Genomic DNA, 18,920 nt, shown 5'->3' with positions numbered 1-18,920 from the left:
TGTTGATATGTTTTTCCATTTATTAGTCACGGCCTAAAGTTTTGATTTTGACCGCAAAGTTGTCTTAAGTTGCCTGAAGTAATACTTTTTTCATTAAATCAAATTTTTAACCCTGTTCTCTATTTGTGGTAGATTGTGCTGCCAGCCAGTTTTGTTTTCCTGGCATTGACATTCACTCTGATCGTTCCACCTTTTGGAGAATATCCAAGTCTGACGCTCAGTCCCTGGATGTATGGACGACAGTACACCTTCTTCAGGTGAGCATAAAGGAGTTTCAGTGGTTTAATAAAATCAGTACTTTACTTTTAATTGAATTTAGCTAAAAAATCTTTGTAAGATTTATCTGATTTTGATAATCTTGTATTTTCTTAATCCCATTCAATGCAGTAATGAGCAACCTATGGATGCTCAGATGAGGTACTTCGGTAAGGTGCTGCTGGACAAGCCTGGCTTTGGGACTCGCTGCATGGTGGATGAACCACTGGAGTAAGTAACCTCCACAGCTTCAGATGTATTTTATTTTTCGTCAACCGTCTCCTGTGTGTTTTGTTTGACGACATGGCTCGCTTTCTCCACCTGGCAGAGATTTCCCATGTAACAACATCACCACAGAGTGGGAGATGACCCTGGTGAACCCTGCCCTGATAGAAATGCTGGATGGTCCAGAATGGAACTCCCTCACCCCGTCACCAGACTGTCAGTGCAGCACACCCAAGAAACTCACCATGCTGCCTGTTTGCCCCGAGGGAGCTGGAGGCCTGCCACCTCCACAGGTAGGCGTTTGGGTCACTGTTACTAAAAATGATCACAATATTTTAATCTGTAGATTCCTTCCATTCCCATGTATTCAGATATATACAATCATAGGTCACCCGCTGCCCACGAGTATCTGATTAGTGCTCATTTTGTGCACTAGAGGATCCAGTCAACAGGAGACGTTCTCCTGGACCTCACAGGCAGGAACATCTCTGACTATCTGGTGAAGACCTATCCCAGCCTCATCAGAACCAGGTATTTGTTCATTGGCACCAGTTGAAAAAATATAGAAATTGTTAACAAATTTTGACATTTTAGTAAAAGATATAATGTATGTTTGTATATATGTTTTTAATTGAAATGTATTTCAAACTGAGAAAGGATTATGATTCCATCTCTGTCCTTGATCTCTTAACAGCTTGAAGAGCAAATATTGGGTGAATGAACAAAGGTAATTTCAATTTGTACCAAAATGCCAACTGTCCATGTAGGGATATACAGTACCTTACGTACCTGTACGGATGTTTTTATGTAGTGGTGCAGTTCTCCCTCCAGTGGTTGTTATGATGTACTACAACCCAAAGTTTAAAGAGTGACACGTACATCTATCTTGAGGCTGCTTTTCTCTGGGGTTTCCAGGTATGGTGGTATATCAGTCGGAGGGCAGCTTCCTGCTTTAGAGCTGCAGCCAAAGACCCTACAAGATGTGGCCGCACAATTGGGACAACTGCTCAATGTTACCGGGGTATGGCTGTAAAAGTCAACATTATGTGTGGCTTATGTTTATGTGCACTTTGTTTTTGTGTATGTTCACCACCTTCTTCTGTGGTGTAATTTGTAATGGATTGCTGGTCATAGGGCAAACACTCTAAACAAACACTGAAGGACATCGGGACGTTCCTTAGGTACATGGAGACTCCTAACAATGTCAAGGTACGTCCACTAAAATTTAATTGTATGACATAATATAATAGACTTTATACAGGTAGTGTAAGTAAGTAGAAAAAAGATTAAAATCTCCAGTTGTCAAATTCTATCATCTATTGTCTTTCCACAGGTGTGGTATAACAATAAGGGCTGGCACGCCATGGTATCTTTCATGAACGTAGCCAACAACGCCATCCTCCGTGCAAACCTGGCCAAAGGAGCGAACCTGGACGAATATGGAATCACAGCTATCAACCACCCACTGAACCTCACCAAAGAGCAACTCTCTGAGATCACTGTGTGAGTGACCAGCAGCCTCATAGTCCTCAACCAACTGCCCCTGGTGTTTAGCAGGAAAATCCCTGAGGAGAAGGACCCTGGTGTCACACTTGTGCAGAAACAGTTTTATTGTATTCAAGTAATTTTCTCAAAAACATTGCTCACAGTGGTTAGCACTGGAAAAGCATGATTACTTCAGTTACACTAGCTCTTGGAAACTCTGTCCTTCTTTGTCCTTTTCTCTGCAGCCTGACCACCTCAGTTGATGCAGTGGTGGCCATCTGCGTCATCTTCGCCATGTCCTTTGTCCCGGCCAGCTTTGTCCTCTATCTCATCCAGGAAAGGGTCACCCAGGCCAAACACCTGCAGTTTGTCAGCGGTGTCAGTCCACTGGTTTACTGGATGGCCAACTTCTTCTGGGACATGGTACAGTGACCCTTTTACCTGCACAGATGTGCACCAATGGTTTCTGTTAGCTGTATCAGTGGGATGTAATGAATGAAAAGGACTGTGACTCTGGTCTTCCTCCAGGTGAATTACTCCATCAGTGCAGCGATCGTGGTGGAAGTTTTCCTTTTTTTTGATAAGAAGTGCTTCACCTCACCAACCAACCTCCAGCCGCTTGTCGCCTTGCTTTTGCTTTATGGGTAAGAAAATGGGGAAAACTGCGGAAAACTAAAGTAGCAGGAGGACATGAATTAACATAGAATTTTCCTCTGTAAGTTTCACTGAATCTGAACAAATGAAAACAATTAAATTAAGAAAAAGTGGTAGAAAGTCAGATGCCTAAATGTTACCCATTGTCATCTCCAGGTCAATATTAAGGGTTGAGTTTACTCTACAGCTCACACTTTCTGGATCCGCCCGATTAACACTTTCAAAACACTAAATTCTAAATAAAATCTCCCCCTCTTATGTTAGGTGGATTTAATTTGTTGATTAGCAGTTGGCAGGTATAACTCCAACTTCATGTCTCTTGTAATTATATATATATATATTCATATTCAGTGTCTTGCATCAGATTGTGTCATTCATTGTGCTTTACTGATTCTTGCTCTGATATCTCTCTTTCAGCTGGTCTGTGACACCCATGATGTACCCCATGTCCTACATGTTTAACATACCCAGCACAGCCTATGTGTCTCTGTCATGTATAAACCTCTTCATTGGCATCAATAGCAGTGCCATCACCTTCATCCTGGACCTTTTTGAGGGAACCACTGTAAGACCAGGCCTCTTCTATCTCTAAATGCCCATTTATCTATCTTTCTTCCATGTCATCCTCATTCATTAACGTCAGATTGTTTTATTTTTTTCTAGGCTCTGTACAAGTTAAATCAGCTGCTGAAGGCCATGCTGCTCATCTTGCCGCATTATTGCCTCGGACGAGGTCTCATAGACATGGCTATGAACCAGGCCATTACAGATATCTACACTCGCTTTGGTAACAGCACAGCAAACAGACTCACATCCCCCACAAACACTCGGACTTGCACTGAACTCCATAGATCCTCCATATTTTCTCCAGAGGACGTGCATATGTGAATGCAGATGTCGACTGAGAGGTTCCGGATTATCGGCAGACTTTATCTGCCTGTCACTCAAGTATAGAGTCTATAGAAATTCAGGAGAATTCGATGTGAGAACACAGCGGGGGATCCACGCACAATTCACTGCAACACACTGTGGAGGATTTGATACTGTTGTAAACGTGTCTCTGCAGAAAACCTCCCAATTTGTTGTGCATGTGTTAAAAGCAAACTGCGGGTAAACTCTGTGTCCAATTCTCCTGACTTGTCTAAATATTTGTGCACCTGACACATGACAAAAAATGAAATATATGTAAACTTTTTTAATGTTCTTTAGCATTTGTTCTATTTATCTCTTAAGATTAAGAAACAAACAAAAAATTGGTGACTTACTTCTTAAAAATGGGGAAAGATCTTGAAAATGTAAATGTTTTCACAAGGTCACAGATGTGTTGTGTTTATGTTATGTTTCCTCAGGTGAGGACTACAGTCCTGATCCATATCAATGGGACTTTATCGGGAAGAACCTGTTCTGTATGGCTGTTGAAGGATTTGTCTATTTCATCCTTAACATTCTCTTCCAGTATCGCTTCTTCCTGGATCACTGGTGAGTGGGCTTGAATTAGGATTTCACTGTTTGTAGTTCATGTTCTGGTCTTTTAGTTAGATAGTTAGTTAAGCTTTATGTCAGACATAGGTCGTTATTAGTATAAAAATAAAATAAATAAATATATAGAATAAGATCATCAGATGTACACAGGGATGAAAAACACATACAGACTTTTTTTTCTCAGTATGTCAAGGATTCACAAGGGTGCTATTTTGATATATATTAATATATATATATATATATTATTAATACACAGAAAATGAAAGTTATTAAAGTAATTGTTGTTATAAAAGGTTGATTTGCTCTTTGGTTTGCCATCGACAGGATATCAGATTCCCCAAAGCCTCAAATTCTGGACGAAGATGTAGATGTGGCAGAGGAGAGAGGGCGAGTCTGCCAGAACGGAAATACAAATGATATTTTACGAACAAGAGAACTGTCCAAGGTGAGACATTTTTCTTTGTCAAAATACGATCAATCACGTACAATTGACAACTACTTAAACATATTTTTTTTCTCCTGATGTTTCTCCTGCCTTATCAGACGTACCCAGGAACCATCATCCCTGCGGTGGACCGAATCTGTGTTGGAGTATCTCCAGGAGAGGTTAGTGAGGTGAAATCGATATGATTCACAGCATGGAGGGAGTCCTCCTGGTCACATTATATTCATTTTATCATGCTTGTTTTTCTGGAAGTGCTTTGGTCTCCTCGGAGTAAACGGAGCAGGCAAGACCACCACGTTTAAGATGCTGACAGGAGACATTGATGTTAGCTCAGGAGAAGCCTCTGTTGCTGGTCACAGGTTAGTAAAACAATGTTCTTAGGAATAAGAAGCAACACTGTGCTTGATTTAGATGAAAGCTTATATCAAAGAAGGAATTCACTCAGTCCAGATCATTAGCTTCCAGTAATAAATATAAATAAATATATAAAAAATTCATCTCAGAGTGAACTGTTTTAAGTTGTTTATGTTGTCCCGGCAGCATTTTAACCAACATCCTAGACGTTCACCAGAACATGGGATACTGTCCACAGTTTGACGCCATAGATGAGCTTCTGACGGGTCGAGAACATCTGCACCTTTACGCCCGCCTGCGTGGAGTGCCAGAGTGTGAGATCAGCAGGGTAATAAAACACAATCCACACATTCAACTTATTGAATTTTTATTAGAGAAATGTTATTTCGGCAGCGAAGATTTACTGCATTATACCGAAAGGCATTTCTCCTCCTCGCACTCAGGTTGCAGAGTGGGCCATCCACAAGCTGGGTCTCTCAGAGTGTGCAGGTCAAAGTGCTGGGGCTTACAGCGGCGGTAACAGGCGGAAACTCTCCACAGCCATTGCCATGATCGGCTGCCCTGCTCTGGTGCTGCTGGTGAGGCCAACACAAGTGATAGTCATGGGTTTGAGTTAGAAGTTTCGGACAAGGACCAGAGTTGCTGAACATTGACTATGCATTTTTATTTTGACGTGAGGAGACAAGACGTGTGTGTGGGTGTTTTTGTTAATGCATGCATTGTAACTCTCAATCAATCAGGATGAGCCCACCACAGGTATGGACCCTCTTTCCAGACGCTTCCTCTGGAACTCCATTATGAGCGTTATTCAGGACAAACGAGCTGTGGTTCTCACCTCACACAGGTAAATTGTGTGTTAGCAAAATAATGTACTTTATTGTATAGGGCTGTGTGTGCTTTACTTGAGTATTTATGTGTTTTGCTACCCTACTCCACTTGCATTTAACTGATTTAGTTACTGGTTACTGTAATTCAATTCAATTTAACATTATTCATGAAAACATTGGAGAAGCGATTTTGAACATTTAACTATTGTCTCTGAACATATGATGTCTCAAAAACGTTTATATCAAAAATTTGTTACAGGGGACATTTTAATGTAGAATGCGTAGTTTTAGTATTTAGCTGCAAATACTACTACTATACTTAAACGTGAGTGTTATTTTTTGATGCAGGACATTTTACTTATAAAGGATTTTTACCTTGATGTGATCTTGCTAATTGATTATAATGATTTGATTTCATATTTACAGCATGGAGGAATGTGAGGCACTCTGTACCCGTTTGGCCATTATGGTCAATGGGTCTTTCAAGTGTTTGGGAACCATTCAGCATCTTAAATACAAGTTAGTCTTCCTACTTCCTACTTTTTCCTTCTACCTTAAATATATTGATTGCAATATATCGCCATATCTGAGAGTTGCTTTTACTTTAACGTGCATTGATTTTAAAATAGATTTGGCGATGGCTACGTTTTGACCATGAAGATCAGGGCAGCAGAACCCAGCCTCACCCCGGACCTGAATCCCGCTGAAGCTTTCATGGAGAGCACGTTCCCCGGCTGCATCCAGAGTGAGAAACACCACAACACGCTGCAGTACAAGATCTCCTCCTCCTCTCTGGCTCGCATCTTTCAGATGGTCCTGGCCAACAAAGACAATCTGAACATAGAGGACTACACAGTATCACAGACCACTCTCGATCAGGTACACAGAGAAAAACACAACATAAAACACCATGAAACGGGAATTTCTTTCTGTTCAATTTTATTTCCATGGAGACAATTACAAAGTGCATCTTGAGACCCTTTAGATAGATAGAATCCTTTAATAGTCCCACAGTGGGGAAATTTGAGAAATTTTACATCATAAGCTTGGGACCTTTTAATATTATAGTTGTATTATAAGTACATTGACTATATAATAATAGTAATAATTAATAATAGCAGCAGCAATAGTACCATCACCAAATAATAACATTATTAATGTTCTTATACAAAAATCACATCATCAGCTAACCTGTGAATCTTGTTCTTCATTATGTCCTTGAGTGTTCTGTCTGCTTCAAGCTGACATTTAATTTGTTTTAATGTTTTGACATCCCTCTAGGTGTTTGTAAATTTCGCCAAGAAACAGTCAGGAGAGGATGACACCATAGTGCTGCATCCAAAAGCTGCTGGTGCACAGCGCTACGTCGACGCCAAACCCATCAAGTCTTTAGGGAAGTGAACGCACCTCAACAAGCTCAACCCGGAAGAGTCGTTGGTTTTCTTTTCATTGGAGTGTCGTCACAAAGCCCCGAAACCTGCCTCATAGAGACAAGCACCAGGTGCATATAACCAGGTTGGACTAGTTAAGGTCATTGAGGGTAAATTTTATGTTTCCCTCAAGGGAGGGACAAATAGGACAAATGTCAGGTTAGACTGAGGATTTGACATGTGACAAGAGTGCACATGTCTCTTGCTCTGCCAGTACACAGGGTTAACGGGCTTTGAATCTGGAGAGTGTGGAGCATTTATGTGCCTGATGCATGTTCCACTTCCTGCTCACCTTGTAGGCCTTTCAAACGTAACATAACATAGCACTAGGTTTACAACGAGGACCGTGGACCTTGACATGATTTTTGGTTCAAGATTTGGACGTGAATTGTAAAGAAAGTATAGGTCCTGTTTTTCTTTTTGCTTCAGATGCCAAGCAAGATTAAATGGTTTTGCCTTCGTTAGATGAGTGAAAGAAGCACTCAAGAGAAGCATAGCACCCTTAGCACTTTATTAATGCAGCTTGGACTGAATGATGTTTGGCCATCTGCTAGTGTTGTATAGATAATCATTTCTACAAATTCCTCTTGCTGCTATGAAATTCATTTCGTTACCATTTCATATTTTTCTGCTGCTAATGTCTTGCTCTATCTTTGTGCTTTATTACTCATCAGTTACTGGTGTCATTAGACCCAATGTCATGAATGTTGTCAAAGGAAGCATCCTGTCAAATAAAATTTGATTTTTCCTTAAGATGTAAAGCTTTATTCAGACACAGTAACCATTCACGTAGAAAACAGTTGAATTCAAAACCTGAGATTAGACAGAAAGAGCAAGAGAGCCTCAGTCGTTATCACTGTCTACCTGATAAAGGACAATACCATAGCATTTTCTCTGAAGAAAACTATTGTGCATATACAGTGGAGAAGCTCACTATGAGCACAATGAAATGTCATCTGTATTCCTCCGGAGAGCTCAAAAGTTGCACTCTTAAATGAATGCCATGACATTTCAAGTCTAATAGTTTTCTGCTACAGGCACTTTATTATGAGAGATAATTTCAATTAACTTACTTCACCTGATCACTTTGAGCATTCAAAGAATCAAAAAACTAATGTTATGTGTAACCTGCTTTAAATGCTCCACTATATTGCTTTACTATTGCCATACTGTTGCTCCCATTCCCACCCCTCTCACTTCATTCATTAGTAAAAAAAATAATAATTGCAAAGTGCTGGATTTAGCAGCAGCAGATTCGGTGTAAGTGGCACCTGTATGGAGAGAATATGTAGCTCTTATATGCTATGATGTTTCAGCCACTGTCAGAAGATCAGGGGGATAATGGCCATCCGGAGGCTGGGGTAGTCCTTGAACTCCCTGCTGTAGGCTTTGTGCTTCCATTTGGCCCAGATGGTCATCTGAATGAAGCCCAGTAATGTGTAAAAAGCCACTGGAAGAACAGAGGAGAGTATAACATATAGATGTATGTTAACAATATCAAAACTGACAGTGGCTTGTAACAGTATTTCTCATCACTGTTTTTGGTCCTGCAATCCAAAGTTTGAACAGTATGCACATGTTACACTGGTGCCGAGGTGTGAAGATAGTGCAGTGTACATACCTGGTAGACACTGCGTCATGATGGAAAAGCTCAGCCATGCTCCAACCTGCAGCATGTTTCAGATATGCAGGCAGACAAGGAGATAAATACACAACCTTTGTGACATTCACTAAATCACTGTAAATACTTTGTATTACCTCATATGTGTAATTGGGACAGGATACAAAGAAAAATAGCCAAGTGAAGGGGTTCTTAGTTGGACTCGGGTACCTTCTGCTCCTGTGTCCTGAGAAAGGTTTTTGATTTTCACTGATTTAAATTGGATTTTATGTTGCATTTCTCATAATGCTGTAAATATAGACACCCTTATCCTCCACGCTTCTATGCAAGATCAGTATAGTGTTGAGTACTAAATGCATGGATTAGCGGTAACTACAGAAACAGGCTCAACTCACCATCTCCCCTGAGATTATTCAGAGTCACGTGAATAGAGAAGTTTCCCAGTTCACACATCTAGAGGAGAAATATATGCATTTCACTTTTTACAGTCACCATGTGTCATTTGCAGTATCATCACATGAATTCATAATTTCAAAATATACGCACCACAAATATGACAAGTGCATAGTTGACCTGCAGTTCACCGTATGCTGTAGAGATAGTTGGTTAGTCTAGAATTAATGTCCAGCAGAATCTAGAGAAACAACATTGTGTATCTCTGCATGAGGGAACTTACATGGGGGTGTATAAAGAGGGTGGTTGATATGATAGGCCAACCAGGCTGAGAAACCCCAGTAATAGGCACAATTCTGAGAGAAGGCACAAACAGTATAGTATGCAAACAATGAATATTTATAAATGAAACATATAGCCTATACAGTTGATATGAGCAGCTTGGGCTAACGTCATTATCAGAGAGGGAGAAAACAAGGCCACACATTTTAAATTAGGGAAGCACAAGCGATGCTCTTTTCTTCAAGGGTATTCCTGTCCTCACCCTGACTATTATCCTGAGGGGCATGGTCCCATGAGAGAAGCGGTGGACAAAGATAGTCTCTATCAACCTCTTCATGTAGTGGAAGGTGTGACAGGCACAGGCTCGTCTGAGAGACAGAGGGAAGGAGAGACTTCATCTCACAACTTTCACAGCAGATTTAAAAAAGGAGATTTAAACGATTGCTGTTGGTCCAATTTGTCACTGCAGCAACAAAGGGTCTGGGATGCAGGAAATAAAGTAGATAGATAGATAGATAGATGGATAGATGGATAGATGGATAGATGGATAGATAGATAGATAGATAGATAGATAGATAGAAAGTGCAGTAAATAACAGAACAAACCAATGATAAATAGATAAATGCAAGACCAGATTATCAAGATTAATTACATAGATTAAGTGTTAATGTTATTAAATTATGATAATGAAAAAAGTACAGTAAAGTTTACTTAAAAATATGTAGGATTCGATAAAGCCTTTGGTGTTGCATCAACAGAGTGATGGTTGTAACCAACCCAACTCGTTATAGAAGCATGTACACTGACATTAGATTACATGTTTCCTGATTTCATTTTCCTGAGACTTCATTTTCAATAATAGAGGTAATTTGTTGTGAGGCACTTTACGCCAGAAGGAAAGATTGGACTTTAATAAATACTCCAAACATTTTACTGGGATATTCTTGTTGATGATTAATCAATCCTCTGCCTGTAAATCTATTTATACAGCAAGCAAGGTTAAGCCTCAGAGTTTGTTATGGCCATAATCTGCGCTGTAGTTCACTTTTTTTGCCCACTTACGTGACAACTGTGTGGGGACTGGAGGTGAAGGCATAACTGTGTGAGTAAATGTAAGGTACTCGGAAGTAGAAGAGGAGGTAGGTGAGAAGAGGCCCGATGTATTCTGCCAGAAACACCTGAGAACAAAAGAAGAGGAGAAGCAGAGTGTTCATTCCATTACTATATTACTGTATTTTATATGGACATCTCTGATGTAAAAAGTGATAGCCAAACTAGAGGGCACATTTTTGTTATCCAGGGTCCATAAAGAGGCCACAATTTACAAAGAGGGGCCAATTATAAGCCCAAGATCTATGCCCAATTCCTGATTCAGGAATTCAGAAAATAAGTATTCACTCAGATTTCCGCTAGGGTCGCTGCCTTCCATGGTTGACCCTAACCCCTGGATCGGCCCCTGCCTGAAACTAATTGAGAATCCAACTCCAAAATCGTGTCAGGTAACATTAATTATATGTCAAAGCAAAGCAGAACACTGTTCATTGATTCTGTTGTGTTCCTCACCATTGTCCATCCTAACTGTGGACCCAGATCTCTGAAGTACATGGTGGCAGTGGTCCCAACAGGTAGATTCTGTAAGATTTCCTCCTCCCTCAATAATTTTCCCTCTGAAAATGTAAAAGAAAATGTATTCAGATACATCCATCTGACATACTGCTATAAAATAATGATCCTAATGGTTTCTATAGAATATCAAGCTTGTTGGCAGCTCTGCACAGTGGTTGAAACTGTTTCAGAATGTTTTTTTAATGAATTCCTGATCAGATTTTCAGCACACGTTCTCTGTACGTGACAGCGCTCATGGGGACACAGCCACAGATAATAGGCCGTACTAATTGGATGACATTTTTAGAGCATCCTAGGGGGAAACTGGCCCAGATAGCTTTTACCCAAAACTCTTCTCTGTGCTTTTCAGTAACAAGATAGACCTAATTCAGAACAAAGCCTCATGACATTTTCTCTTTTTAGAGATTGCAATTGCCTGTTTTAATTTAAGATCAAATAAATGTAAATGCGATGCAAGTTAAATAGTTTCTCATCTATGGTGAAAACAAAGACGAAACACACAATGGTTTCCACAGTGAAGCCGCTCTGTGAAGAGGTGAGTGCGGTGTATGGCCCATTCACATTCACAGTGAAGGTCAATGTAAATGTTAAGGAAAGTGGGTTTCAATGTGATTTAATTACAAAATCCTCTTTTAAATGTATCCATTGATTAGATCTTGGTTTGAAAGGATATTGCACATATTTTTTAAATATGAGCAATACTCCAATTTGCTTCAATGTCAAATTATACCAGCAGCCTTGAGGGACATGGACTGAAATAACACCTGCTACGGAGTGGACTGTTTATGCACATATATCCAAAACTATGGCTGACTGTATGGAGGTTTATTCCCTCTTCATTCAAGAGCGTGATTTTCAGTTTGAGAGCAGAACACGTTGATTTTTAGAAATAGTCCCTTCTTGTACTTGGATTTGCTCTGCTTGCATTCAAATCGTGCTTAGACATATTTCCTATGTTCCAGCTTCAGCCTTCAGTCGGCTCTCGGATTTCTCCTCCGTGATTGGATTCTTTCCTCTGCGATTGGACTCTATTTGTGCCACCAATCTGTCAAATTTCCCAACAAAAGAATAGAATGCCAGCTGTGTAGTGTTGACAAGTTCAATTGTGCCACCCTCATTATGAACTTTTGCTGTTGTACTGCTCCCATAAAATACTGTGGAAAAAGAAACAGGGGGGCATCTATTTAGTTTTATGCCAGCACACTATTCCCATGACATAAAAGTCTCTTGATTTTGCCAATCCATGTTGACCAGGGATGTGCTGGACACCTGCTCCATGAAGGTGTCATCGTTTTGTCATCAAGCGCAGCAACGGGAAGTCAGTGTAATAATAAAGCTGCAGAGGGTGGAACTGCATGAACCCAGTTAAGGTTATCGTCCACACGGTACTCTCTAAGAAGTAAAGCTCATATACCAACAATAAGGACGGCAAAGCCAGAGCAAATCCTAGCACAAGCAGGTTCTATTTCACTTTTAGTAAAAACATTACAAATCGGAAAAGTAAAATAAATCAAGTCCCGACCACAAACTGAAAGGCCATGCTCTTGAATAAAGATATTAGAACATATAACCATTCCCACTAGTCACATCCCTATTAAATTCCTAACAAATGTAAACAGCTTCATGCCTAAATTGACCTCATGTTCCCCTTCTGATGATGATTCCTCCTCTTCAGCCTTCACCTCATACTGAGGCTGTAACAGCATCACATTCTCACACAGGCTGCTCTCATTGGTCAGATCATCGACAGCTCAGAGACCAGTCAGCCCAAACCTCTGCACGTCTCTTTCATTTTGGATGGAAACATCAGAATTCTGTTTACAGTTTACCGGTACCCCCTCACAGTATTTGTGAGTAATGGTGTCCAGTTTTTTTTGGAGCCAACCTGACTTGTACAGGTGTAGTGTTAATAAATAAACCACTACATAATCACAACATGGCTACTTACTAGGATCAAGCTTCAGAGCCTGCCTTGCTGGATACAAGTGAGGATCTGTGTAGAAACACACAACACACACACACCGGGTTTGTCTTCAGGCCCCAATGATAATTGATCACAAAGGAAAACTTGCCTGAGGCTTTGCAAACATTCAGTAACGTTTCTGACCAGACACCTACTCATGGCAGAACCACTGCAGACCTAAGACTGAACATGAAAATGCTTCTATTAAAAGTGCACAGTGTACTGTCAGAGGATCCACTGAGCATTATCATTTATAGCTAAAATCATACAAATGCCATGTTTAGTTTGTGGTAGATCTGTAATAAAAGATTCAACATAATAATAATAGTAAAATTTGGCTTTATCTGAGCAAACAGATATCTCAACAAATGAGCTTAATATATAGCTTTAAGAGAATGAGAGTTATATTACACACAATTTTTCAAATGTCAAAATATAAAGGGCACAATATAAAATAAAATAAAAATTACACAGGCTCACCAAACTCACATGATTTGTGAAAAAGGCTCTTGATGTCCCCTATTGTTGAGTGGGGCTCCACCTGCAAACAATAGAAGCAGTTGATGGTGTGTGTTGAAACCAATTGAAATTCACTGTCATTACAATGAGTGTGTACTACATGCTGTGAACCCAAGCATTGTAATTTCCAATTCCAGATGGAAATATCAAAGGTACCATGTGCATAAAATGCGGCACAATGCTGTCCTTTCTGTGTAATTGTGCAGCAAGAAAACATGGAACATGTACCCTTAAAACTGTCATTTAGGCCTCAGAGTTGTTAGCGTACCTTATCTAAAAAACAAAGCTGCTCTCTTGTCTTGGCATCCAGGACCTCCACCTGAAGAAACACATATCACGTTTAGAAAGAATAAGACACACAAACACACACACACACACACACACACACACACACACACACACACACACACACACACACACACACACACACACAAACACACACACATTAAACCCATTTTCAGAATGATGTCATCCATATAAATAAAACAATAAAAATCTACAGATGTGATAAAGAACAGCTGACATTCTCTTCAGTTCTCTGCTGTCTCCAGTACAATCACCTCATCTGTAGACAGAAACAGGAACCATGTTGTCCTGCAGACCTGCTTGCACAGATCTTTTTCATCTCAATTAGACCGTGTCAATAGTGATGGACAGCGTATGCATGGAGGCTGGTGGGCGGTGGCCCACAATTTGCCCTGAAAGCCCTCCACACTGTGCTGCTCAGCAGAGCTGACCCGGCTAAATTGGCTCCCTTACTGGACAGTGTAATAACCTGCTAATGGATAACTAAAGATTTGCTGAGTGCGCAGCTGAGAGAGAGAAAGAGAGAGACAGAGAGCTATACACACATAACATCAGCTGTTTGCAGTGCAGAAAATACACATATGTCATTTAATTTGTGTCCAGACTATGTTCATTCTTGATTTGTGTTTGTAGTGCTTTCATTTTCATCAGATCATCGACACTATTAAACAAATAATAAGCATTTCTTTAAAAGAAATATCTATATATCTTTCCCCCTGAAGTTAATATTATGGAATCCAGCAACGTCCCAGTTCTAGATTTAAAATGTGGCAATTTCTTCTTGTCACTCTCTGCAGTGTGTGTTCATGCTTCCAGTGGAGGGCATCCAGGGAGATGTGGTTGTTTTGCTCTCCATCTGCCAACCTTTGCAGCTGCGTTCTCGGGGCACATGTTGTGTTAGCGAGGAGCATCAAGGGTGTCATTACGACTGTGTGTTGTAAAGCGCTTTGCCCTCAGTTGTGCTGTGCCCTTGTAAATGTGATTATCAGGCGCTCCAGTCCTCTCCTGGGTATACGGAGCCCTGCTGACAACACAGGTCAAACAGAGCATGTACAGAGCGTGCTCGTGAGGGCTGTGTGTCAGTGAAGGGAATAAAGTGTATTTTTCAAACATACAAATTCTTTGTATGCAGGTTTTTTTAAGCACGTTTATCTAACCCTAACCCTAACCCTATAATTAAGATGGGTAGCCATAGCAGCTCCTCTTTAATGCGGTCACTGACAAGTGTAATGGCTGATCTTGAACCACAGACTCACTACTTCACACTCTGAGCATTATACCATCGAAGCTGATTAGCTGCATACGACTGGCCACTGTTTACCATCGTCCTCTTTGCCTTCACACTCGCTCAAACTGGACAGAATTTCTCTTTCAATCAAGGAAAGTAATCAACTAAGCACTCAGCCGTCTCTCTGCACGCTGCCAATTGACAGCTGGCCCTAAATTCTCCACAAGCATCTGTTCCAGCACACTCTTAAGAAAAAGATTATACCCTCAGCGACTGTAGAGCTCACAAATGGTCTTAACCTTGGTTTCCATCAGTGTCACTTTCACCGGGCTATACAAGTGTGTAGCCTTAAAGATAAATAGATACATTTCCAAGTAACTTGATTAAGTTTACAAACACTAGAATGGTGTGAATGTTATCTAAATCTCAGCAAGAATATGAAAAAGGGTATTTCCTAAAATGTAAATCTATAATTGTAGGGTTGATTGTCAAAACAAATGGAAAAATCTTAACTAGTTTTCATTATAAAAGACATATCTATATAAATAGGATGCAAGTTTCCCATGAGACCTTGGGCGTTCTCAGGGACCATGGATCTAACTATTTGGTGAATGTCCTCCAATTGACACCGGACATTTCCTGGTGTCAATTGGAGGACATTCACCAAATAGTTAGATCCACAAATGTTCAAAATGTCATTTTGAGCATTTGTGCGATGAACAGGAACAAGCAGGAAGTAGAATCCACTCATGACAAAAATCACATGGTCACATCTCTCATTGAGAATCATAGCTACCATCCTGCTTCTCAATTCCCCTCGATAACATTTTCTTTGTTTTTTGAACATGTGTTGTGCTCAGAGAAGAGGAAAGGTGGAGCCAGAGAATTAAGAAAAGAGAAAGGCCTCTGATACAGATGGAGCTAAATGCTGCAAAATCTGGCAAATTATTCACCAGATCAGTCAAAAACACTAAACTGTTCTTTCTGTTCAGGTTCAGTTATGTGTGTGTGAATCATTTTGATTCTCATTCTCCTCATAAAGTGAAGGCTCATTTATCTGTGTGTGTTTGGCACGTGTTTGTGCTGTCAAAGGCAGTTTTCCAACAAGTTTTTTGAATGTTCACCAACAGTATTTAAAAAACTGTACTTTAAAAACTGTATTTTTGGATGGTTATGTTTAACCATCCTGAATTAAATTGTTGTTATACGTTAACAAAGTTAGTTTAAGAAGTTGTTGGTCTGCTGGTTTGTGTTAACAGAACTGAATGATTGTTTCAGTCTGACCCTACATGCCCCACAGGCCTGCTGCACTTAGAGACAATTACCTCAGTGCTCAATGGGCCCTGAGAGACTGGATGCAAGAGACACATCATGAAAGGAGCTGCGGCTTAAATTAAATTTGTTTACCTGAAAACTTCTGTATCAGCCAGAAATAATTTTGTCTCTGTAACTCACCATTAGGCTGCAAAGCAGAAAGGTTACCTCAACGTCAGACTGACACTTTCTAAAAGTTGAACTTAAGCTCTTGGAGTATCCCTCCATGTGTTTTGGTAGCTTGACAGATATTCTCTTATAAACTTGTCCATTAGTTCATCCTGCTTTTTGTTTATATAGATGCTCCGACTTTTACAATTAAGAGTTTTGGCAAATAATACCAGTTTCTGAGGATGTTTCCAAGAATTTAAATGAATGAATGAATGAAATGAGGAGATTTTTTGTTTATTAATGTCAACTTATTGTTGATTTCCGTATTTCTGCTTGACCTTTACTGAATGTTACTTGAATGAGTGTGTGGCTCAAGTGGACCTTGTGAAAGAAAGTATATGATTACATCAATCTATCAGAACTCAAAAGTGTCAGCTGACCTTTTCATTCTATCGGCTATATACAGTGGACTTACCTCAAAGAAGGTGGTCCGGCTCATTGCTGTGGGTAGCTTATTTTTATTATTATATCCTCTGTGTGGACGATGAAGCACAATCATTCCTCCCAGCAGATAGTTCCTCTCCTTTCCAGGACAATCCCTGCACTGACCCCTTAATCTTCCCTGCCTTCTTTTCTCTCTCTCTCTCTCTCTCTCTCTCTCTCTCTCTCTCTCTCTCTCTCTCTCTCTCTCTCTCTCTCTGTCTCTCTAATACACACACACACACACACACACACACACACACACACACACACACACACACACACACACACACACACACACACACGTTGTCACTCTCTTGCTTTCTGTCTTCAACTGAGATAGTGCGGGGACACAGAATCTCCTGAGGCACTCCAGAAACCCTGCACATGCTCACCCTCCTGTTTCTCTTTTCCCCCTTCCCTTCTATCTCCTTGCATCTGTTTGCTGTGGTGTCTTTGGTGGAGTCCACCTGAGACTGAAACATGTTAAAAACAGAAGAACACAGGAGAGTATGGGGGATGATAAAATATACAAGATGACAGAAAACTTGGAAACCCTCTGTGGAGATAGTGGCCCAGCAAAGGTGCTCCAAGTAATAGGAGCAGCAGAAGACAAAAATAATACCAACCGAAAAATAAAGAAAAAGTGCTGAGACAACAAGCAGCCAACTTATATTCACCCCTGAAAAGTACAAAAATACGGATACCCATTAAAGATGTAACAAAACACCTCTCTATGGGATGTGTTTCACCAAATGCCAGCAAGAAAGTTTATGACTCTGACCAACTCCGTCTTCAGCTGTGGTTCTTAGCCGTGTCAGCAGAAGTTGAACCCACCAGGGCTGGGCTGAGTACCAAAATATCTTTTGGGACAAAGTGTACATCACATGCATAAAGGTTTAACATACAATTTATTCGATGGTGCCTGCTTTTTAAGGGACAATATGTAGTAATGAAGAAGAAGGTAAAAAACATTAAAGGGATTCTCTTAGAGATACATCCGTCGACCTTATACCTTGTGTCCTTGCTTTAGTGCTTTGAACCAACTCCCTCGAGCACAACAATAGATTTCTAAGGCTCCTACTCCATGGTTTCCTTATCATCTAAAACTCATCTCATATACTTTCTAGTGATGTCCTCTGGATTGATTTTATTTCTGTGCCTGAACTCTCTTGTTTTTTAAGCATCTTTTACAGAATAATGATGATGTTTGAGGACGGCAGGTTCTGCTTGATCCCATACTTAAGTTTTTATCTCGTACTGAATGAAAGATGAGGTGAGAACTATCGTCTACAGCTGAACATTAGATGGTTGTTCATCATGCAGTGATGGAATCTACTAAAGTACATTTACTTCATTGCTGTACTTAAAGAATCTTGGAGGTATCTGGATCCATTTGCAGAAATCTAACATATATGTATAGTGTTGTTTTCATTCGTGTATAATCACCTAACATGAAGAATCAATGTGGTACCTCTTCCATGGAGTTGGCCAGGTTGCACCGTCATGTTTCTACAGTAGCCCAGGATAGACAAATCTAATAGGGTTTTTATGTTTTTATGTTAGCTACATTATAAGCACTACAAAAGGTAAAGGTGAGGTATTCACCATAGACAACTCCTTGGTTTCCCACTCTCCTCAGGTTAAGAGCCTGGGTGTCGTCCTCGATAGCACCCTATCATTCCATACCCACGTCAACAACACTATCCGGTCTGCCTACTTCCACATCCGCAATATCAACCGCCTCCGCCCCTCACTCACTCCCAACACCGCCGCAATCCTGGTTCACTCCCTTGTCACTTCCCGCCTGGATTACTGCAATTCCCTTCTCTTTGGTCTCCCACACAAACTCCTCCATAAACTTCAACTGGTACAGAATGCTGCTGCCCGTATCGTCACTAGAACACCATCCATCAGTCA

General features: G+C 40.4%; 2 protein-coding genes across 2 annotated transcripts in view; one reads left to right on the top strand and one right to left on the bottom strand.

Annotated features, from left to right (window-relative positions):
• Nucleotides 1–7,910, top strand: part of LOC128425502 (retinal-specific phospholipid-transporting ATPase ABCA4) — a 32,700-nt gene extending 24,790 nt beyond the window's left edge. The window contains exons 30-51 of the mRNA XM_053412115.1: nt 133–257; nt 388–486; nt 584–773; nt 917–1,011; nt 1,175–1,207; nt 1,396–1,501; nt 1,615–1,689; nt 1,814–1,983; nt 2,211–2,388; nt 2,494–2,609; nt 3,037–3,184; nt 3,283–3,406; nt 3,969–4,098; nt 4,426–4,546; nt 4,645–4,707; nt 4,799–4,905; nt 5,087–5,228; nt 5,344–5,478; nt 5,641–5,744; nt 6,154–6,246; nt 6,357–6,606; nt 7,009–7,910. Coding sequence (XP_053268090.1) covers nt 133–257; nt 388–486; nt 584–773; nt 917–1,011; nt 1,175–1,207; nt 1,396–1,501; nt 1,615–1,689; nt 1,814–1,983; nt 2,211–2,388; nt 2,494–2,609; nt 3,037–3,184; nt 3,283–3,406; nt 3,969–4,098; nt 4,426–4,546; nt 4,645–4,707; nt 4,799–4,905; nt 5,087–5,228; nt 5,344–5,478; nt 5,641–5,744; nt 6,154–6,246; nt 6,357–6,606; nt 7,009–7,128 — 2,724 coding nt within the window. The 3' untranslated portion in view covers nt 7,129–7,910. The remainder of the gene's footprint in view (nt 1–132; nt 258–387; nt 487–583; nt 774–916; nt 1,012–1,174; nt 1,208–1,395; nt 1,502–1,614; nt 1,690–1,813; nt 1,984–2,210; nt 2,389–2,493; nt 2,610–3,036; nt 3,185–3,282; nt 3,407–3,968; nt 4,099–4,425; nt 4,547–4,644; nt 4,708–4,798; nt 4,906–5,086; nt 5,229–5,343; nt 5,479–5,640; nt 5,745–6,153; nt 6,247–6,356; nt 6,607–7,008) is intronic.
• A 283-nt stretch (nt 7,911–8,193) lies between these two features.
• tecrl2a (trans-2,3-enoyl-CoA reductase-like 2a) lies at nt 8,194–17,019 on the bottom strand. The gene is given in 13 exon segments (XM_053412114.1): nt 8,194–8,607; nt 8,779–8,824; nt 8,916–9,004; nt 9,174–9,231; nt 9,325–9,368; nt 9,455–9,527; nt 9,716–9,821; nt 10,516–10,703; nt 10,987–11,120; nt 13,028–13,072; nt 13,532–13,583; nt 13,830–13,880; nt 16,996–17,019. Coding segments are annotated over 13 exon segments (1,038 nt in total). The 3' UTR covers nt 8,194–8,479.
• Nucleotides 17,020–18,920: the final 1,901 nt, after the last annotated feature.

The sequence above is a fragment of the Pleuronectes platessa genome, chromosome 20 (genome assembly GCF_947347685.1).
Source record: "Pleuronectes platessa chromosome 20, fPlePla1.1, whole genome shotgun sequence".
NCBI lineage: Eukaryota > Metazoa > Chordata > Actinopteri > Pleuronectiformes > Pleuronectidae > Pleuronectes > Pleuronectes platessa.
This window is presented reverse-complemented; position numbering and strand designations above follow the sequence as displayed.